This window comes from Miscanthus floridulus, chromosome 7, assembly GCF_019320115.1.
Source record: "Miscanthus floridulus cultivar M001 chromosome 7, ASM1932011v1, whole genome shotgun sequence".
In the NCBI taxonomy this organism is placed as follows: Eukaryota; Viridiplantae; Streptophyta; class Magnoliopsida; order Poales; family Poaceae; genus Miscanthus; species Miscanthus floridulus.
Genome location: NC_089586.1, coordinates 44,106,473 through 44,129,108, shown reverse-complemented (window position 1 = coordinate 44,129,108; position 22,636 = coordinate 44,106,473). Strand labels below are relative to the sequence as shown.

General features: G+C 50.0%; 1 protein-coding gene and 1 long non-coding RNA gene across 3 annotated transcripts; both read left to right on the top strand.

The window, feature by feature from the left end:
• The first annotated feature begins 269 nt into the window (after positions 1-269).
• LOC136463126 (uncharacterized) lies at positions 270-3,626 on the top strand. 2 transcript variants are annotated; one of them, XR_010760917.1, is made up of 5 exons: positions 270-896; positions 1,006-1,189; positions 1,346-1,477; positions 3,065-3,170; positions 3,312-3,626. It is a non-coding gene; the product is annotated as an uncharacterized lncRNA (long non-coding RNA). The 2 variants fall into 2 exon arrangements; XR_010760916.1 differs by having other exon boundaries at positions 271-896; positions 3,073-3,170.
• A 1,596-nt stretch (positions 3,627-5,222) lies between these two features.
• Positions 5,223-6,868, top strand: LOC136463125 (small ribosomal subunit protein eS24z). The gene is made up of 4 exons (XM_066462156.1): positions 5,223-5,453; positions 5,553-5,723; positions 6,413-6,499; positions 6,683-6,868. Exons 1-4 carry the CDS (start codon positions 5,328-5,330, stop codon positions 6,710-6,712), a joined length of 414 nt encoding a protein of 137 aa, XP_066318253.1. The 5' UTR covers positions 5,223-5,327; the 3' UTR covers positions 6,713-6,868.
• The last annotated feature ends 15,768 nt before the right edge of the window (positions 6,869-22,636 follow it).

Here is a 22,636-nt window from a genome sequence, read left to right as displayed (position 1 = left end):
AGGGATAAGCTCAGCAAGATGTCAACTGTACGTGCAGAATTCAGTGCATCTAGGAGAATCAAAAGCAAATATCCTGAACTTGCTTCAAGTAAAGCATATCGGCTTTAAGAGGTAAATTTGATTCTTAGGCTAGTAGGCTACATGCCAATAAACTAATACGATCATGACACGTAACCGATCTCGGTGTACATATATATATATGCAATAGCTGATATTAGAAGATATGATTCGTTGTGGCCACGGCGCGGCCTCAGGGTGGCCACGTCGTCCAAAATTTTCCTGAGCGTCGGATCCTCAATCCAACGGTGCTGCTGCTCTCCCCATGCCAAATATATACCGCCTGAAACCGGCTCCAACCCTAGCTCTCTCTCCCGTCCACATCCGCCTCTCTTCCCTCCCCCTTATCTCTCGGCGGCGGCTAGGGCGGGCCCAGTCGCGCGCGTCCGGGCGAGGGCGCCACAGCTCCTCGGCAAGGGAGGCCTGAGCCCCGACGGCGACCGGAGCACCGGCTCGCGCGGCCCCGACGGCGGCCTGAGTGCTGTCTCCCTCCGCTCCTTGCCGCGGTGGCCCGAGCGGCGGTCCGAGCTACGGCACGCGTGGCCCCGACAGCGACCGGAGCACCGGCTCGCGCGGCCGCGACGGCGGCCTAAGTGCCGGCTCGTGTAGGCCCGGCGGCAGGCTTAGCGCAGTCCCGCGCGTCGTCCCCATCCCGCGCTGCATCTGATGCTTCCCCTACCTACACTCTGTTGCGTTGCCTCCATAGCAGCTCTGCTTGTTGCCAGGGAGGCTGCGACTTACCTGCTTAGGTGCACGCCGCCCCTCCTCGGACCACTGGGATAGCCACGCTAATGTCGGATCTGCCATGGCTCAGTCACACGGCGCATCTTCCATGAGAGGTGAGTAGGGCCGTCACTCTATTGTTCCATTTTTTCCTCGGCACATGTATATAGTAATTATATCTGGTGTGGTTGTTTTTATTTCCTGAATTTTGGCATTGCTTTGCAGAACAAATGGCGGAGTTCATGAACTGTATGGTCTATGGTGATGAAATTACTTTGTATCTTCTTAATTAATGTGCATCTGGAAAGGAAGAACGTCTCTAGAGCTTCACTACTACATGTCCTATACCTCATTTCATAGTTTGTTTTAGCTATATGCTATAGAGATTCCTGTGAACTTGAAAGATATGGTGATTACTATTCCTTCCTGAACTTGACTTTGGATTCGTAAATTTTAGTAATAAATAATCCAATGTTCTAATTTATTTTTTTTCTTGTAGAGAAATGGAGCATGCTCTCTTTTATTTGTCATAATCCAATGTTCTAATTTATTTTTTTTCTTGCAGAGAAATGGCGCATGCTCTCTTTTATTTGTCCGTGACTTCATCCAGAATGCTCAGGACAATGGACCGATACGGGACTCATGATGGTGGGAAATGGCTGCAAAGCTCAAACTGGTTGTCGTTATGCAGTGGGAGGTAGGCTAAAAGCAATCATTCTCTACATTATCTGTTCTTAAGATTGTCCTTTCATCTTTGGCAAATAATATTATTGAACAAAAGGCATTGCCTCAAATTTCACATGTCATAGGAACTAATTAACTATTTCACATATTGCCATTTAATGTTTCGTGACACGTGAAATTAGCTTCAGAGATAGGTAATAGTCTTATTCAATTGAAAGGATGTTTGATAGCATGAAGCTATTTATCTAAAAAAAGCCCAAAATGTCCTACAATTTGGAATGGAAAGAGTAGGTTACAAGGTGGATAGGCTGATGTGTGTAGAACCATGCTACTGATAGGTATCTTTTGAATCAAAGTAATGCATTCCAGATTTTTTTATGGTTATACAAGTTTCCGGGCATCTCATCTATGACTGTGAGAGGGGCCATTTTTGTTTGTGTAATGCGGGGTTCTATGGCTACCGGTACTATCGAGGTTTGTGGCTATCATAGCTTTACAAAGTCGCATTTCATCTAAAGGTCGCCTAGATCATTTTCTCAGACATCTTAGTAGGCAACCATATTTACAGTTACCAATGATGGTTCAACAGTTATGCTCTGTTTACCAGACGGAGTCTTTGTGCGTCTCACATAGAGGACTATTAATCATATATGAGTGGCTAATTTATTTTTCTACATAATCAAAAGTTTGGTCCTAAGATGTTAGTGTCTCGAGTAGAAGAGAAAGAAGGATTCCATATATTAGTGTGTCCTTGAAAAATATTCACGGTGTATACTATGTTCTTAAGATTGCCACCTGAATTATTCTTTCTTGGAAGCAAAAGCCTTGCTGCTTCTGTCACATGGTCTTTTTTATATCTTTTTTAGGTTCTTGATCTGCCACAGAGTGTGAACTATGATATTAGTTTTGTAATGTTTTTCGTCTCTAGATGGATGAAAAATATAGGAGCATTTCAGTTGCGAGATATTTCTGTGTGTTTTTACCTTTTTTCCTTTTATTCTCTTCAATTGAATTTTGTTCTCACCACATTTCCTATATATGACTCACATTTTTGTAAATTTGATATATGATGATAGCTGTTGTTAATGTTAAAACAAAAGGGTTGGAGCGTGGAGGACCTCACCTGCATTCAAAATTCATGAGAGAATAAAAGGGCTTCTAGCAAAGTAATTCATGAGACCATATATTTGCATAGTGGTCATCTATTGTAAAAAGTGCTTGGCTGCTGACAAACTTGAGAGCATAAAAATACCAATATAATTGATCCTTAAAATATTCATGCAACTTACTAAACATATTTTAATCTTGCCAATAAATATAATCAGGCTGGAAATGTAAACAGGATGTAATCAGTTCTGTTCTGAAAAAGTTAGATTTTGCAGAGCACTGAAACCTTATTGCCTCTTCTTTAGCCTCTGATACTACTCAAGTGGGCTCATGGATTAGCTTTATTTTATTTTCTGTCCCTCCGTTAGATAGTTTTATTTTCTACGCGTTGATTTGGCTGCTACAGATTCACCATCCTAATGTTATACACTATTAGGTTATAGCATCAAGTCATTTCTAACGTCTCGCAAAAACTATTCTCTCTAATACACAGTCAACCAGGGATTCAACTTGCCAAGATGCTATGGCGGCGGCTTCACCAACCAGCCTTCAGACTCTGACAACGAAGTTACAGGTTGGGGCTCTCCCTCAGCCACCAGGTAAATTCCCACTCCGTAGCTGAGTGCTAGAAATATTTATCAGTCCCAGTGCTACGATCTTTATTGTTGTTACCACACATGCATATATCATTGTACGTGAGATAACAATACTTACTTTTTCCCTTGATTGCTATATTATAGTTGGACTGTGGTATCGGATGAGGCTATGCTGGCCTGATTACCAAGCAAGGAGCACCACCAATCGAAAAGCGTCCTGTCCAACAGAGACATGATCGTCTCTTCATGTGATAGTTAATGAGACTATGCATGTGTAATATAATATGTTCTACTGTTATAATCTACAGACTTTTCATGACTATGCCTTTGTGTGAGCTATGTTAGGATCCAAGTTCTTAGCACTATGCAGCATAGCCAGTACAGCTAACCTTCTCAATTATTGGTCTGTTACGTTCGACCTTTGTGCTGGTTATCCTAATTTGGCTACCCCTTGCTAGATGTATAAATGACTTCATCCTCTTCATGTTTGCTGTTAAACTGATGCTCCATACTTATCGCGTTTTCTCCTGTCTATCTTTAGGTATCTAATAATCAAATTACATTGTGAGAAAAGCTCTACGGTGCCAACCCGCGCGCAGGGGCGCGCACCTATCACTAGTATCCATCCATCCCGATTGATGAAACCGCTCCTCATGTATAGCTAGGCAGCTAGCTTAGCTAGGACCCCCGGCCCTCCCGGCCGCGGCGGCGAAGGCCGGTGACCGTGTCCGCCAGGAGGAGCTCGTCCCGGCAGTGGCGGTAGAGGGAGCCGAGGAGGCCGGCCGCAGAGCTCCGGCAGCAGCGCGGTGAGGTTCCGGCAGGACGGCGTGAGCGCGGTGAAGGGGAAGAGGAGGCGGCCCACCCCAAACAGCGCCGCCGTAGGCCACATTTAATTCGTGTGCGTGCTGTCTATCCAACAGTCCAACGAACCTTTCCCCTGCTGCGACTGCGAGGTACTCCTACTTCTATGGGCGGCTATGTATGGTTGCGTATTTGTAGGCGAAGCTATTTAGCCGCAGCGTGCGTGCGTTTAGTTGCTGACCATGACGCGCGATCCACTTGTTGCTTCTAGACGGACGGATAATAATCAAATGCCCGCGATAACGGTGATGCCGACGAACCTAAATGCGTAATGGCCAACTAAAATTGATGTATGTGACAAGCACGTACGTACCCATCGATGACTTGCATGCATTATATATTGCCAGTAGCCCAGGAGTAGGAGGAGCGAGCTACCCAGCTAGGGACGGGCCACGCCACCAACCTGTTGCTTTCGCGTGAGGTAATGCTGTGCTAGTAAGCTCGTACGAAAATGTCTGATTTTACTAAACCACACAGCACAGCAAGGACTGAAAATGACTAAATTAATCTTGCTGAGACCAAGGAAGATATCATCAACCTATTCGTTTGGCTGTGGCTTATCGTAAACGATCGTAAATTTCTAGCCGGAACAGTATTTTTCTCTCACACAAACCAGCCAGCAGTACTTCTTTACGAACCAGCAACGATATGAACCAGCCAACCGAACAGGCTGCATGTAAATTGTAAAAAAGGAGAGCTATATGTGAGCTGAGCTGATAAGTCACTCTTGGACTGGACCTTGTCATTTTCTCATATAAAGAGGATTTTTTTAATGCTGAAACTCGTAGCAAGGCTAGTAGAGTGGAGGATTTGAGAATGAAACAATATATCTTAGCAGATTATCTTGAAAAGAAGAGATGGTTGTATATACTTTATGCACCAAGCATCAAAGTTTAGATCTGAAAGCATATGTGTCCACCGTTATTTGTTTGTTATTAGGTGACATATTGTCGACAATGATACGGCTGCAGCAATAATTTTATTAGGTGACAAAGTTTTTTTAGTACCAAAGTGGAGGAATTTAGAGCAGCTAATGGACTTTTGCCGTGCCGCCCAAAATCGGCCCATTGATACTTTTAAGCCCATCATTCTGTAACATCCAATCAAGGCCCACCAGAACCCGCCAACCGTTCCCTTTCTGTTGACCTGATCTAGGGTTTCATCAGCAGAAGATATATAATACATCCCAATCCCTCACTGCCCGCTTCCCAGCCGCCGCCGCCTCCAAGCGCCCCCGCGAGCCAGCTCCGGCGAAGCCGATCCCGCGCGCCGCAGGCAGGCAGGCAGGCAGCATCAAGCATGGCGGACACGAAGGTGTTGCCCGCGGTGACGCTCCGCACGCGCAAGTTCATGACCAACCGCCTCCTGGCCCGCAAGCAGTTCGTGCTCGAGGTTCTCCACCCCGGTCGCGCCAACGTGTCTAAGGTCGGTCAGTGCAGTGCTTGAGCGTCGGAGCCTTTGCTGCGAGATCCTCTCGTTCGCTGGGCGATGCTGACGCGTGTGATCGATTAATTGATGTTGCAGGCGGAGCTTAAGGAGAAGCTGGCTAAGATGTACGAGGTGAAGGACCCCAACTGCATCTTCGTCTTCAAGTTCCGCACCCACTTCGGAGGCGGCAAGTCCACCGGATTCGGCCTCATCTACGACAACCTCGACTCCGCCAAGAAGTTCGAGCCCAAGTACAGGCTTATCAGGGTACGCGTCTCTTGCTCCTCCCCCTTTTCTCAGTCTGTCATTGGCGCTGGACTCTTAGGTATGTTGAATATACTACCTAGTACCCTCCGTTGAAAGCTCAAATTGTTCCATGCATTAGTTCGTGTAGGCGACGCAAATAGCTCGCGTATATATAGTTTTATGTGGCAATAGCTGTACATTTATGCTGGCTGCCCCTTCAGATTAGGTCGTATTTGTTGTGAACATTGATCTCGTTATTATTTTTAGATGCAAAACGATTTATCTGTTACTATTTTAAGTCTTGTACCAGGCTTGACTGAATGGGCCCTTTATCATGTCTTAGTGAAGGCGTTGTTGCTTTATGGTTTGTTGGCCCCCCATTGCACTATGTTTGTTCAAAGTTCACTGTTTTGTATTTTGCAAACCATGAAATTGCTCAGCCAATAAGAGGAGCTAAATCGGATTAAGCTGGGCTTTCATTTTAACTGTGAATCATAGGGTACTACAGAAAGAAAACATGTCATTTGTTTGTGTCTGCTATTTTTATGAATTGTCCAAGACCGTTTTGTGTATGAAACCTAGCATGAATAACAGTTCATGATTTGCAGGTCCATTTATATGCTCTGCTTATTCTGTGATTGAAACAACACTGTCTGTCTGCTATGCTCTGCTTTTTTTTTTGACAAGAGAGTGTGTTTGGGTTTCTGCAGAATGGTCTTGCTACCAAGGTGGAGAAGTCACGCAAGCAGATGAAGGAGAGGAAGAACAGGGCGAAGAAGATCCGTGGTGTGAAGAAGGTATGCACATTTGCACTCATCAGACTGGTGTGCCCTAATATTATTGTGCATTTGGTTCATTGTGTTCCTGTGGAAAAATCAAACAGTTTCTGATAAAATCATGACAGCGCAAACAAGACCTTGATCTTAACTTCTGTTGGTGTGTGATTTTTGCAAATTTTTTTTGTTGGATTGGTTTTGCAGACAAAGGCCGGGGACGCGAAGAAGAAATGAGCAAGGATTTCATTATATACTATCGCCGTCTTGAGTTTGAGTACCACCTGTTCACCGTCAGAATTTTTGTACCCCATATTGCAATGCTTTGATCAACTAGAAAGAGAATTTTCGCAATGCTTTGATCAACTAGAAAGAGAATTATTGAGCTGTTTACATCGTCTACTGGTACATTTGATCAACTAGAAAGAGAATTGTTGAGCTGTTTACATTGTTGAGCTCTCGTCTCGCTCGTTCACGCGGACAGCTGAAAATACCTGCCATGCCTTTTGAAAAAAAAAAGTAAACAAAACGCAGCCACGCTGACTAAGATTTTGTTCAGTGACCTAGGGGCTGGGATACATGCTATGAGATCGGAGTTTTAGCGGAGGCTGTCAGTTATGTTAACGCATATAACGCAAGCAGGGCTTACTTCTTATCATTGTGGTAACATGGGCCTGGCCCAATACGGCAAAAGTGCAGCCTCTGTTCCTGGCAACGAGACGGGCGCGACAGAATTTTTGGCGTCCCCAAAGCATTTCTTAACGGCATTTTTGAAACTCATATCTCAGTTTCTAAATCCTTATATTTATTAGGAGGGATATTTGAATAATTTTTCTCTCTATATATCTTATCACATTCCAACCTTTTTTTATATCTTACGCATAATTTAGAGAGCTAACCCCACCTTTGGCTAGCGAGAAACTAGAAACTAGGAACATATAGTTTTATTTTGAGATTTAATTTAATTAAACAAGCTGCTGGAGGGTTTTTTTTTCACAAAAAATCTCATCCTATCCTATCAAATGCAAAAGATATAAAGAGGCTTTTAAAGTTGCTCAACTGTAGTGCATCCAAGGATCCATTTTACTGTCTTTTTTTTTTATCTAGTTGCACTATATTTCAACAGGCATAGGTCTATTGAACACATATATTAACCAATCGAGGATTTGCCTGCCTAGCCTTTGAAGATCCTCGTAGGTGTAGGGTTTGTGTGCGTGCGTTCGTAGGGATGAATGTGCGTGCGTTGTGAGCGGCTGAGTTGTATCGTGTAATTGCAAAAAAAAAGTGTATAAGATGAATCTCACTTTATAGTAGGGATCCTCGGAATGCTGGAACTTCACACAAATCACAAAATTGTTTCCTATAAATCACTTTACTTTTACACAATAATGTGGCGCTCGGCTACACAAGAGCCGAATCAACAACCTCCGGCAACATGGTTAATAATCTAAATCAGTTATCTGGGCTATTCATGTGAGGCCAGCCCAACCTGATGCGGCCCAGTAAATGATGGCCACAAGAAGTCCCTGCACGGATGGGCTGGTGTTGCTGCCTTGCTCTTGGAAAGTTGGAACGAGGCTAGGCTACCGCCATCCAGCAATGGGGAAAAAGTTTTTTTTTTCTTTGCCTCCTCCAATTATTGTTGGAGTCTAGATTTCCGCCTCGAATAGGAAAACTAGACATTTTGGGTCTTTTTTGAACTAACTAGTTCGTGTCCGTGCATTACTACGGGACAACTAAATTTTTATACTAAAAACATACGGATCGCACGATAAGATAACAATATTGTGAAATTAAAAACCGAAGTTAAAGTGACAATTAATCCAAAAGGCAAAGTTCGTGAAATTAACACAGTCACAGAGAGCTCGGTATCGCAGGCTCACAAATACTATGCACAAGCTGCCGTATATATAAACTTAAATATAATATTTGAGTAAATATAAACATGTTCTTGAAATGTAAATCTAACAAGGAATATATAACTAAAAATCACATGGACCGTCGGATCAAGCCAACTAAATATATGAACCGTCCGATTGCAAATCGGTTCGGGTCTTGCCCATTAAGCCCCACGCACGGGCAGTCGTGAATCGTACAGAACCCGCTTGTCCCTTAGGCATGCTCCGCCGAGCTCCGCCTCCTACCGCGACGCGCATCTCCTCCTCCAGTCCTCCTGCTCGTCCCTTCGCCTACCCCGTCTCCCGCACTCCACCCTCACCGCCCGTCACCCGTGCCCCCAAAACCAAACCATAGTGGCAGCGCGAGGCGGCGGCGTCAGGCACGGCGCGAGGAGTAGCGTAGGCGGTAGCGGCAGCAACGCGCGCATGCCGCGGTGGTGACAACGCTCACGCAGGATCTCGCAAGGCGGCGGTGCCGACGCCATCCCTACAGATTATTTAGTTTCTGCACTTGTACAAATTATTTAGTATCTACACTTGTACAATGAACTTAATTCTACAAATAAACAAAGTGCATGAGAAGAGATGAATCACCTTTGCTATGGTTGTGTCGGGTTCATAAACCTGGGGTCCCTCGAGGACCGGCTTCCACGCCTGGGCTCGGCCCAGGAAAACAACATATATTTCATGGGCCGGCCCAAAAAGCTAAAAACACAGCGGGCCGGTAGGGTAGTCCGGTCGTCGACCGGAAGGTCTACCCTTAAAAGCAGGCGCCCGCTCTTCAACTTCTTCAGCCCACCTCTCCGATCGGAGCACTCGCTTCAGCACCAGCCGTCTCCAAGCAGTCTCTCCAATCGGAAGGCTGGGCCAAAACACTGCTTCTTACTCCGACCCTGCGACCGGGGCTCGTGGGAAGCCTGCTCATCGCTCTTCTCCGACCGGCACACTAAGAGCCGACTGGAGCCATCCGATCGGGGGCTTCTCGTTCGGAAGGAACCAGAAGACATGCGGAGAAAGGCAAGGCATGGCTCACAAGTCAAAACCACTGTACCAGGGACCATACCCTGCGTGAAATAGTGTTCTGTAGCCACCCTGACACAAAGTATTGTAGGGGCCGCTAGAAACTCCCATATGATAAGCCCACCCCCCCGCGTGTCTCTGGACATCGATCGCAGTATGGGCTCCATGATTTGCCATACCGGGTGAACATAGCACGGCTCCTCACATGCCACTAGGCATCAAGAAGTATTTGCAGGTACCGGTGTCCATCCTTCCTGAAGAAGATAGCTCGACCCCCCGTACACATCTAACATCCTACAACGACATCGACAGTATTGAGGGGCGTCAACCATTATCCAGTTTTCATCACCATAGGCAGCAAGGCTTAGAAATATCTGTACTCTCCCCCTCTCACCTGTAAAGCCATCCCCTTCATCTATAAAAGGGGATGCGCTCCCTCCAACAAGGGGGAGATCAACTTCACGAAGCTCAGACTCACTAGATCGACATCAACACCTTACAACCACAGGACCACCAAGTTCCGACCGCAACCCTTTCGGTCAGAGCCAACCGAACCTCTTGTATACCCCCTCCTTTCTCCTTCTTGTTTGTAACCCCACTACAGACTTCGAGCACCTGGGCTCAGGAATAAAGTCACCAACTGACCCCGACTAGACGTAGGGCACGTTGCCCGAACCAGTATAAATCCTGTGTCATTGAGTGCTAGGCCACCTCCGATCACAACGTACAGCAAAACTATAAATATTTACTAGTTGGTCACTTTCTGAACCGACAGTTGGCGCCATCCGTGGGGAAGACGCTGTACGTTCAACACTTTTTTGGTAATCGGATGGCCCATTTCTCCACCACCCTCGCCGTGGCGGGTTCGGGCGATACGATTCCCTTTGGCTCGATGGAATTTCCCGCACTCTCGCCCGTCGGGATGCCGGTTCCACCTGTCTTCGAGCCTTCCTAGGCCTTCCGCTTTGGAAGCCTGGATTTCGCCGCCGACCGGCTCGGCGTACTCCACCTCCGCGAGGAGGCTCGCGACCCGGCACCTATCGGAGGGACGTCCTCCATCGACTCCGGGATGCGCGACTCCAACGGCTCGGCATCTGCGCTTCATTCCAAGCAAACTCTCTGCTCAAACCCCACTGTGAGTAATATACATGCTGTTATTTACTTACTATATTTTATCTTCCGCCAAATACCCGGTGGGTTACCGTTATCCCCGTCGCAGCCGCCATACGGCCGGTCCCCCTATGGCCTTGCGTCTCCCGCGGACGCGTATGCTCGGGGGCTCCAGCGGATGCCGACGCCGCCCCTCTCACGTCTAAACTCATTGGGATGGTGGACTATGGTCCCAGCTGTCTCGACTTCATGGACGATGATGTCGGAAGTGACGACTCCAGCATCGGCAACGTGGCACCAAGCCACCGTTCATCCCACGAGTGCGCTATGATGGCCGCTCCAGAACGGCCGCTAGGGGTAACGGAGTCCGCACAGACTCACACCCCCCGGGCCCTCATGCGGAGACCCCCGGGCTCACGCGCGAGCACGGGGAGGATCTACGACGATAGTGGCGCATCAGCCACCAACTGTACCAGCGCGCTCGGCTCACCACACTATATAGACCGGTGAACGGCGCTCAGGGTCACGCCTGTCAGCCCCAGCGCAACGCCCCGGTTCGGGGGACCAATCTCCCGTAGTTCGCTCAGGCCAGTCAGAACATTGCCACCGCAGCAATGCTCCTGCGCGACCTGTCCGAGCCGAATGACCCTCGTGAACGGGCGATCCACCATAACCTTCGGGCACTGCTAGAAACCACCACCGTTCAACAAGCGGAGTCCTCCGTATCGCGATGCCGACTCGCGACCTCGCTCCCCGTTCGGGGAATAGGGACGCAGCAGATGGAGCACTACACCCCGTCACCACCACAACCGACGAATGTAGCATAGGAAGTTGCAGCCGCACCTCGCCTTGACTTGACGACCACCCTATGCCGACCACCTATCTATGCATGGCTCGGGCCAAACCAAGACACGCGCAGCGTCGACCAGAGTCCCAGCCCTGACCGCCTAGGACCACGGACCTTTGTCCAACCGCTCCAGCAAGCGCCGTTCCTACCGTGCTTCAATGGAGGCCGCGACAAAGGTAAGGCCAAGTGCTAGGGTCCAGATGAGGGTCCCTCCATGCCAAGGGAAAAAAAGAACAGAAAGGATCGCCGTCGACCGGCCAACTCCACGTTGGCCGCCACGGCAGATTACACGGGCACTCAGCCCCAGCAAGACCCTCCGGACCACTTTTCACGAGCTCTTGGAGAGCCCGTGCATGAACCACAACTATCCCGTCAACCATCTCTACAAGGACTGCCAGCTCCTCAAGCGCCTGCAGAGGTAGGCTGGCAGGCTAAAGGAAGAAGAAGACGGGGAAGCAGCATTCGAAGAAGGGGGCAGAACGGGCAAGGATCTAGACAACTGAAGTGATCCGACCGGAAGCCTACCAACTGAAGAACGACGACGACGACGCTCTCTCCGTGGATGTTGGAACAGCTATGTCTTTTACTCTTTTCCTAAGTTTCAGTCTTACCTTTACTTAGCGAATGCTCCTATAAGAGCACCCCGACCCGAACACTTTTCGGCCCGGGGCGCTCGGGGGCTCCACTAGGGGGCTCTACTACCCCTCTGTTTTTGTTTTCACCTTAAGTACTCTTTTACTTTCGTATGGAGAAACTCCTTCCTACCTAAACGAAATGGCAGTTCGTTCCTTTGTTTTACCTTACGTAGCTTTGCTTTGAAACATTCCAACTGATTACACCCCGCCTTTTCCTATGGTTACGACCGGCTGAGCCTCGTGGGCCACGCCCCGGGCTCGCAAAGTTGCAGCCTACGAAACAAACGGACAGGTACGAGAAAGAAAGAAATTTAAAATAAAATTATGCTAAGAAAAAACTAAGGAACGAAAGGGAACAAGCTTCCCCGAATGGAGCAACTCCATCACAAGAACAAAAACCAATTGCAGTCATTAAAACACACCACGAACGTCTTACACGGGGGCTCCCCCACGAACTTAAAACTTTTTACGTTTACTAACTACTTATATTCTGCAAGCTATTAAATCGACCCGGTGGCATCTGCTGGCGGCGCGACCGACGAAGGCGTAGGCTGCTCACCCCCTGGCGGCACGACGTTTGGCTCGACCAAGGTCGAGGCGACATTTGCCCTCGAACCAGGCTCTGGGCTATCCGTAGGCTCGGAAGCATTCTCTCCACGCATGCTTCGGACCATGTCTTGATGGCGAGCGTCCATCACCCACTCGGCGGAGACTTGCTCTGACACTGACCGCACGTGCGGCAGCAAGCTCACCCCGATGGATTGGATGTCCTCCATGCTCAGACCTTCAGCATACCCACTGCAGATAGCATCAAAGTCTTGGTTCAGGTGGTGCGTCACCACCGAGGTCAGCACCCCCGATGCTCCATAAAACAGCCCGCTCTTGACGAGGTCCTTGACCACATCCGGGACCTCCGCCAGCTGGACCACGGGCGTGCTGGTACTTGGCACCGACTTGAAGATTTCTGAGACAACAAGCCGGGCAACGTTGCAGATCTGGTCGATATCCCCCTCGAGAGCACGTCGCTCTTCATGGGACTTGGCCAGCTCCTCGGCGTTCCGGCTAAAGCTCACCTTGGACGTCTCTAGGTCTCGGTCCAGCGCCTTTACATTTTCACCCAGCTCTAGAGGAAGGCCGACAAACTCAGAAATAGGCTGAGGGAAAAATCAACACCACGAGAAAACAAAAGGGTACGCACCGACATGAGAGGCCTCAAGGGTGGAGAAATCCTCTGCCTGCCGGGCCACCTGCTCGCGTAGCCAGGCACTCGCATCTTCCATCCCCATCACCTGGCTCCAGAGCGCGAGCACTTCCTAATCTGCCTTCGACCGGGCTCTCTGCTCCACCTCCAGGGCCTTCTGTGCCCTCTCTTCCGGCTCAAGGGCCGCCAAGGCCTCTTGAAGCGCCACCTCAGTATTGGCCAGGGACGTTCGTAGCCCTGCCTTGATCTCCTCATGGTGGGCCTTCACCGCCTTGAGCCCTTGCTCGGCAGTAGTCGCCCGCTCCGCCGCATGCTGCCCCTCCGCCCGTGCTGCGGTCGCCTCGACTGTCTAGACTTGGGACTCACGGCAAGCAAACTCCGCCCGGCGCTCTAGCTCGACCGTCTGGGCGTGTTCCATCCGGAGGAAGTATGACTTGCGGGACGACACCTTCCTTATTTTCTATGAAGAACAAGCATGCTAAAAACAACTGACGAAAAGATTCAAAGGGCAAGGATAAGTACCAGAAACTCACCTCCGCGGCGAGCTGCAGGTCGACCTCAACCAGCTACCGAGCAAACTGAGCCTGCTTCTGGGCACTATCAAGCTTCACAGACAGCTTGATGAGTTTGGACACCGCGGCATGCCCTTGCCCCCCGAAAATGTCCCAGAGCTGGCGCTCCTGGCAATCCCAGAGGACGAACCTCACCTTTGACGGGTCCTCGGGGAAGGGCCACTCTAGGTCACTCTCCGATGAACCGCTAGAGGGCCTAGCCTCTAACCGGACCACCACTAGCTCCCGCGGTGACACCACCGGTTCCGCCACGGTATCCGCCTCGTCGTCAGATGGGATTTCCACCACCACGTTCGCATGGGACGCCGCCGGGCGTCCCAACTCCGTCCCAGCCACGCTTCCCTCTAGCGCCTTCGGCTTCGATGGCAAGGATTGGTCGTGCAGCCCTCCACCCGGTGAGATAGGGAGTGGGCTCTCCCTCGTCTCCTCCACCGTGACCGCCGAAGAAGGGGCCGCGAGCGTCACCTCCGCCGTCGGCACTGGGATCACCGCCAACACCGATGCTGCCGCTGTCGCCTTATCAGCAGCCCCCCGGGGGGCAACACCCCCAGGAGGGAAGGCCTTGCTGCCGCCACCCCGCTGCCACCTTCGCTCGCCGCCACACGCTGCAGTGTGGGCCTCCAAACCTCCTGCACAAGGGTTGGGGCGATGCTCAACCCCAGCATTCCCCGGTCGCTGACAAAAATCGCGGGTAAGCCACACTCCAAAAAGACTCGACTAGCAAGAATCAAAGAAGCAACTAAAGGAAACATGCCGGGTGGCGAGCGGCATGACCCGGAAGGCAGACTCCGACGACCATGAACCTATGGGCCGAGGACCGCTCCCAGGCTGTGACTCGTGCCCCCTCGCTTCAAGCAGGGTTGGAGTCATCCCGATCGGCTCCTGCCCGGCCTGTGGGTCGCTACCACCTCTGGCCCGGGACTCCTCGACCGGAGCTGCGGACGTGGCGTCCTCCGACTGCAAGTCGCGTATTGACTGGGCGCCAGTCTACCCCTCAGACCGCCTGGACTGCTCGACTGTAGCCACGACAGGCAAGGCCTTTTTTGGCTACAAGTCCATCGTTGGCACCGATTCTGTCGCCGCACGAGTGCCCGTCCACTCCTCGGACCGCCCAGCTCGCTCAGCCACGCCCGCCACAGACGACGATGGGACCGGCGACACCGCCAAGGGGCGCGGTGACCGCGGCCGCTTCACCGCTCGCTCACCAACAAATCCTCCGCAGGTACCACGAAAGGAAGATCAGAGGAAGGATTCTCAAAGTCGGCGACCTTGTACTCCGAAGGACCCAATCAACGAAGGAAAAACACAGGCTCTCTCCACCATGGGAAGGACCCTATACGGTAACTGAAGTAGTCCGACTGGGCACCTACCGACTGGAGGACAACAACGGCAACCTTCTCAACAATACTTGGAACATTGAACAGCTACGTCGTTTTCCCCTAAATTTGGTCTAAACCACTTTTTTAGAACACGCTCCCGTAAGAGCACCCTTGCCCGAAACACTTTCAGCCCGGGTCGCTCGGGGGCTCCATGTACAATACTAAAATATTACCCATACAATACTAAAATATTACCTCTCTTTTTACTATCGCACGATAAAGCAACTGTGTCCCCAAACAGAAGCACATTCCGTTCCCTGTCACAGGGAACGAATATCGTGGTTTTGTCACAAGGATAGCACGGATGTATTCGTTAATACGGAAAACTATTCACACAGGGATTCACCCACAAACCTAAACTATTGCATTCTCTGCTGCTACACATACTACCGTGGTCGCTCAACGACATCGCCTGGAGGCCAAAGAAGAAACCGGATACAACCACCAGGGACCCGCTCGTCTCCGCTCCTTCCACTTCGGCGAACGTAATAAATACCTTTAGAGCGTCCTTAGCAGAAGAACATGGAGCCCCTGGCTGGAGGCACCACCACACGAAATCTCCACCAAGAGACCAACCCGCCTTCTGAGTCGATCGATTCACTCAGAATAAACACCTAAGATACAGGTCCCGGTCAGACTTTTCTGACTGAGGCGATCCAAACCCCGTCTCTTAGGTCACCAAGGTGAGCATGTGTTCATTAATACAAACAGTTCACACAAGGGCTAACCCACGATTGACAAGCACAGGTCCCGATCAGACGTCTCCAGCTGGAGCTCTCTGAACCCCATCACTCCAGTCGTCAAGGCTAGACCTAGAGAGATCCAACAGCGAGATCTCCACCAAGAGAGATCAATAGGCCTCCTGAGTCAATCGATTCACTTAGGATAAGCACCGGGACACAGGTAGGAAGCAAAGGGATGCCCCATGTGGGCCACGCCAACTCCGTCACGAACAATGAGCGTGGGTCCTGGTTGGACATTTCCGACTGAAGCTCTCCGAGCCCTGTCACTCAAAACTATCAAAGGTAAACACTATAAAACCCCCTCTATTTCTTTATAATCATTTCATACATCCATACACGCATTTCATACCATACGCCTGACCCCCCCAGATGGTTAGGGCATGAACCTCCTAGGGGCTCGGGAACTAAGCATCGCACATGCAATGAAATGCATCAAAACATTCCGTGATTGCGTCACGAAGCGGCGGTTGCCTCATTCGATATGAGCAACCGAAACAGAGCTAGGGGAGAAAACCGCAGATGAGCCCCATGCGGCCCTCGCCTAGTTTGGTAGACTAGGTCATCTCAACCTTCTTGTTCGATCCTGAACCTCTCGCCAAGCCCACAGAATCTCCATCAAGGGGAGGCCGAAAGGCCACCCAGGCTGGTCTCCGGAATGACCTAGGCATCTGTCGGGTTGTAGGTAAAGGAGTAGTGGAATGTCATAAGGGGGCTATGCCGACCCCGTCATGAACGACGGACCCGGATTCCACTCGATCACACCCATTAATAACTCACCAAGCTAGTCTTTTGAGCCCGAGCGATCGGGACAGGAGACAAAACTCAGCCCCTCTGGTTGTGAGGAACCGAGGATGGGGTAAACGCACATAAACTCACATCGACCCCTACGAAGGTCCGATAGGGCTCGGGGGCTCAAGAAAAATGCCAAGGATGGCGACCTCAAACTCACCAGATCCACGACTATGACTCACCCGGTCCCCGGCGTGCACTAACGCCTAGACCCGTGAGCACCACCTCGTCCGATCTTTAACTAAACTAACAACATCTTTGTAATGGCTTTAGACAGCTTCACTGCACTCCAAAGAAACCCTAGGACCGTGACCCTGAACTCGCGTCGACAGGATCGGCGACATCCGGCTACGGCTCCTGGGACCGTGACTCCTCAACTCGCGTAACAGCTTCACTAACTAAAACTAACTCTCTTGATCCACGGCGCGCACCGATGCCTAGGTCTACTCGCAATTCCACCCAATCCCACGACGTGCAACGACGCCATGGTTAAACAAAATTACGTCTTAAAACTCAAAGCACGCGCACCCACAGACACAACACAAAGAACCCCCCAGCCGGTTCTGCCCGAACCACCCGGGGGCTCGGGGGCTACACCGACGGGTGCGCTCGTGCGCACCCGCCAGCGATACAAAAAACCCCGAATGATTCGGCTCGAATCGCCCGGGGGCTCGGGGGCTCCTATCGTGTTCATAAACCCAGGGTCCCTTGAGGATCGGCTTCCACGCCCGGGCTCGGCCTAGGAAAACAACATATATTTCATGGGCCGGCCCAAAAAGCTAAAAACACAGCTGGCCGGAAGGGTAGTCCGATCATCGACTAGAAGGTCTACCCTTAAAAGCAGGTGCCCGCTCTTCAACTTCTTCAGCCCACCTCTCTGACCGGAGCACTCGCTTCAGCACCAGCCGTCTCCAAGCAGTCTCTCCAATCGGAAGGCTTGGCCAAAAACGCTGCTTCTTACTCCGACCCCACGACTGGGGCTCGTGGGAAGCCTGCTCACCGCTCTTCTCTGACTGGCACACTAAGAGCCAACTAGAGCCATCCGACCAGGGGCTTCCCATTCGGAAGGAACCAGAAGACGTGTGGAGAAAGGCAAGGCATGGCTCACAAGTCAAAACCACTGTACCAGGGACCATACCCTGCATGAAACAGTGTTCTACAGCCACCCTGACACAAAGTATTGTAAGGGCCGCTAGAAACTCCCATATGGTAAGCCCCCCCCGCATGTCTCTAGACATCGATCGTAGTATGGGCTTCATGATTTGCCATACCGGATGAACATAGCACGGCTCCTCACATGCCACTAGGCATCAAGAAGTATTTGCAGGTACCAGCGTCCATCCTTCCTAAAGAAGATAGCTCAACCCCCCGTATACATCTGACATCCTACAGCGACATCGATAGTATTGGGGGGCGTCAACCATTATCCAGTTTTCATCACCGTAGGCAGCAAGGCTTAGAAATATCTGTACTCTCCCCCTCTCACCTGTAAAGCCATCCCCTTCATCTATAAAAGGGGATGCGCTCCCTCCAACAAGGGGGAGATCAACTTCAGGAAGCTCAGACTCACTAGATCGACATCAACACCTTACAACCGCAGGACCACCAAGTTCCGACCGCAACCCTTTCAGTCGGAGCCAACCGAACCTCTTGTATACCCCCTCCTTTCTCCTTCTTGTTTGTAACCCCACTACAGACTTTGAGCACCTGAGCTCAGGAATAAAGTCACCAACCGACCCCGATTGGACGTAGGGCACGTTGCCCGAACCAGTATAAATCCTATGTCATTGAGTGCTAGGCCACCTCCGATCACAACGTACAACAAAACTACAAATATTTACTAGTTGGTCACTTTCTGAACCGACAGGTTGAGTTGGAGTTGATGGCATACTTGTATCAGCTCCAAACACTAGAGGTGGCAGAAAATTATTTAGTACTACAAGTAAACAAAGCTCATTTTGAATAAACATAGATATATTTATCACGACAATAGTTGCAGAATGGATCATCATTACAAGTTTAACTAAACCAAAATAAATTATATTGATGACTTGTTGCAATTTATTACTGAACCAAGGGATAATACAGACTACTTATGGTATACAAAGGATTGAAAAACATTGATTCAACACTAGAGAACTTGGTTAGCTCCGCATTGGAACTTGTTGAAGCACAAGCTTGCTACTTAATTTAATGGTTTGCTCGGCATAGGAATTCCTTGCTTTAACCCTTATCTCTGCTTGCTCTTTGCTTTTATGGTTAGCTAAGCACAAGAATTTGTTGCTTTAGTTGTTAGCTCTGCATCAAGAATTTGTAAATCATTGAACCAAGCATGCAGTCTTGAATAACCTTAATTCAAGTCTCTCGTGAAATTTTACTGAAACTTGGATGGCACTTGACCAAATCTATAAAATATGGAGTGTTGAATGAACAACAAAAGATCAGAAGATCGAACAATCTATCATTTTAGTGTATAGAATATAATCAATATAAAATAAGTAACTTAATTTGTAGAGGCATTTTATGAAATATAGGCAAATGCCCGTGAGTTGCAACGGAAGCATGTGTCTGTTGTCTAAAAGATATACTATCATGATGTTGGTAACATCAATATCAATATTATATAAGTCTTCATGAAATATATTGTACAGTTAAGAATGTAGTCTCTCAATAGTTCTACGAGGTGAACTTGTTGCTCTATGTGTACTATTGGTTGGCTAATTCTACTTAGGATTCCATAGTTTCATGATTAGATGACTAAAACCATAATGAAAATTAGATATTAATAAAGTCTACAATTATATAAAAGGAGTTTTCAGAGTTTCGATGACTTCAATTGCTACTGCTCAATTTTTTACTATATATCAGACAACAACGTGATATTGAATTACCATCTGCTGACAAAGATTCCAACTGCTACTGCTCAATTTTCTACTACTATCTCATGGTGAAAAATAGTGTAGATGTCCAACGCACGGTGATGCAAGCAAGTATATTATAGATTGATGACCAACATATAGTGGTAGACGGAAAGATGCATGCAAGACTGAAAAGAATAACTTCAAGTAACAAAACTGCAAAATTGAATTTGTCGGACAGGAGCAGTGGTAGATCTAGGAACACCTAAAAATGAAGTTACTCTAAGATGCAAGTGAACTTACCAGGTTTGCGAATTCGTGAATGACTACAAGACCCAAATTGTTTGCTGCTTCACTATCTGTCCAGTTTGTCTTGACGAATCCAAATCCTGAAACAAAGAATGCACCATTGAAAAACCACTCAATAGTATGGTGATGATGTACAGTACATCTGCACCACTGAAACCCATACTGATAGAGCACCCGACACAAACTAAGCATTCCAATGCAGCAAGCAAACTGATTTGGTTGCATCATGACTTCACGAGTCATGGTCGTCGGGGGCGCCGCTGTGAGTACACCGGTTGTCGAGGACCTAATACCAGGGTACCCAGTGAGGTGGAACTAATAACCATCGAACATTGACACTTCCGGTTAGACAAGAACGCTACTGCACTTCTTGCCCGAACGACAGAAGATTGGTCCCACCTCGCCCGACCCCCGAGGGCTAGACACCGCCTCGCTCGGTTGCTAAGGGCTGGCTCCGCCTGGCCTGACGTTCGAGGGCGGGCTCCACCTCGCTCGACCCCCGAGGGCTAGACTCTACCTCACCCGATGGCTAAGGGTAGGCTCCGCCTCACCCGATGTCCGAGGGTGGGCTCCGCTTTGCCCGATGGCTAAGGGCTAGACTCCACCTCACCCGACGCCCGAGGGCAGGCTCCACCTCGCCCGGTGACTGAGGGCTAGCTCCTCCTCGCTCGACGGCTGCACCCTGATCCTTCATAAAGATGAGCACAGGGTATGACAGGACATTCGAGTCAACCGTAGTATTGAGGGCCATGCCCTATATGCCTATAGGAAGGCACCATCAGGATATGATGGGATGGGCGCTTTAAGCCCTTTCTGATCTAATAGTGCCCGAACAGTGTTGTAGGCACTGACTTTTGTCCCACAGTGTTGTAGGCGCCGCCATCAGCCCTTGAACGCGGATACTAACACAAGCATGCGACAACCATTATGATCCAAGATAGAATTCACATCATCTACAGTGACGGAAGTAGGGTCACTTCCCTGTCTACTCCCTGAAGGGTCGTAGCTTGGCCCTCTGACACACCGCACCATCCACCGGCGTAGGATAGGACGCACCCACTTGCTGACAGTGGCCAGGGCACGATCCTATAAGGATCAATGAACACGCCATCCCTAACATGGTCTGCCATGTTAGCAGGGCAGGCACACGGGAAAAGGAAGACCTGGCTCCCCTAGAGGACCTTCTCTACCTTTGGTTTTTTCCTCTTTCTCCCATCTGTAACCCCTGCTCCTCCTTGGTCTATAAAAGGGAGAGCAGGGCACCCCACTAAGGGGACCAATTTTTGATTGATTGTTTTCGACACACAACACACAACCAAGCAGCAACTGAGCTCTTGGTGTCCTTTCAACCTTTCCATCAGAGACTTGGGACCTATCCCTCTCTCAACCATTTGTACCCCCTACTATGAATTTTTTTTCAGTACTAATAACACGAGCAGTAGCAGACTGAACGTAGGGATGTTCTGCCCGAACTAGTATAAACCTTGTGTCCTTTAGTACACCATCCGAGCCTAACATGCAACAATTATAAATTTACTAGCCGGTGCTTGTTCGAAACACTGATAGTTGGCGCGCTAGGTAGGGGCCTTTGCGCATTCCAAATCAAGCCTTGGATGGCTAGCCACGCAATCAGCTAGGTCCCGGGTGCACACGTGTGTTTTGGTGACCTGGACTTCATCATCACGGTGGGGGGAGAGTTAGCATTGGCCCACGCCGCCACCCAGTCTCTCCCCTCTGTCAGCTTCAACTACAGGAGGCTTGAGCGCTGGCTCGACGTCTCCCCTAGACCCTAGCCATCTAGGGAGGACCCACGCCGCCTCACCCTCTCTCCAAAACACTCCGCACGGAGTGCCATGATGGCGCTTCTGTTTGGTCTCTACAACACCACGACGACCATTAGCCACCTTGTGGCACAGCGCACGATCCTGTCCCCTGTGAACAACGAGTTCATGGGGATGATCGAAAGCGTCACGAAATCCCTCCACGGCCTCCTCGCAGAGGGGCCATGGTCGGACTCCAGCCCTAACTCCAGTAGGGGGAGCCGTCACCCCTCCCAAGAATGTTTCATGGTAGAAACCCCCAAGGGACACGTCGAAAGCGTCTCCGTGGAGGAGACTACTTCGGCAGGCAACCTCGGTGGTGGAACTGAAGGGGGACAGCCACCTTGCCTCATGTGGGGGTGGAGTAGCTGAGAGCCCAAAAGTGAGAGATAGATGAAGCTGGACAACAGCTTGTTTAGGAGTACGCGGAGGTTGATCAGGAGATCGAACGCCGCGGAAACGGTGGGCGCGCACGCGCTGTGTCCCATGACGTAAACCGAAGGATCATCGCCGACGATGAAACCCTTCCTCACTTCGCTCAGGCAAGCCAGAACATCGCCGCCATAATGGCCTTGCTTCATGGCCTTCCAGAGGCCACAACGCCCAAGGATCGCTGGGCCCACCACGAAATACGCACGCTGCTCGAGAGTGCAGTGGCGCAGCAGGCGGAAAGCTCGTTGTCCCGATGATGTGAGCTCTACACCAGCCAGTGTACGCCCTCAGTGCGTCCCACCAGGGATGCATCAGTCCACCAAGCACCACAAGACGCTGGGCAACGCACTGTGATCCCAGTACATCAACATCTCGGCCACAACCGCGACGCACGCAGCACCATCGACGCCCGTAGACGCACCTATAGCGACACAAGGGAAGGAGCCCACCATGGCTATCATACTTGACATGGCAGATGCTACGATAGCGACGAGGACCAGAGCCCAAGCCCTAGCCTACCAGGGCCTTAGGCCTTCAGCCGGCACATC

Excerpts from the sequence above, each read along its gene's own strand:
- LOC136463125 (XM_066462156.1), top strand. The coding sequence starts at position 5,328 with ATGGCGGACACGAAGGTGTTGCCCGCGGTGACGCTCCGCACGCGCAAG. Across the intron at positions 5,454-5,552 it reads GTCGCGCCAACGTGTCTAAG|GCGGAGCTTAAGGAGAAGCT; the intron begins GTCGGTCAGTGC and ends TTGATGTTGCAG. Across the intron at positions 6,500-6,682 it reads AGATCCGTGGTGTGAAGAAG|ACAAAGGCCGGGGACGCGAA; the intron begins GTATGCACATTT and ends TTGGTTTTGCAG.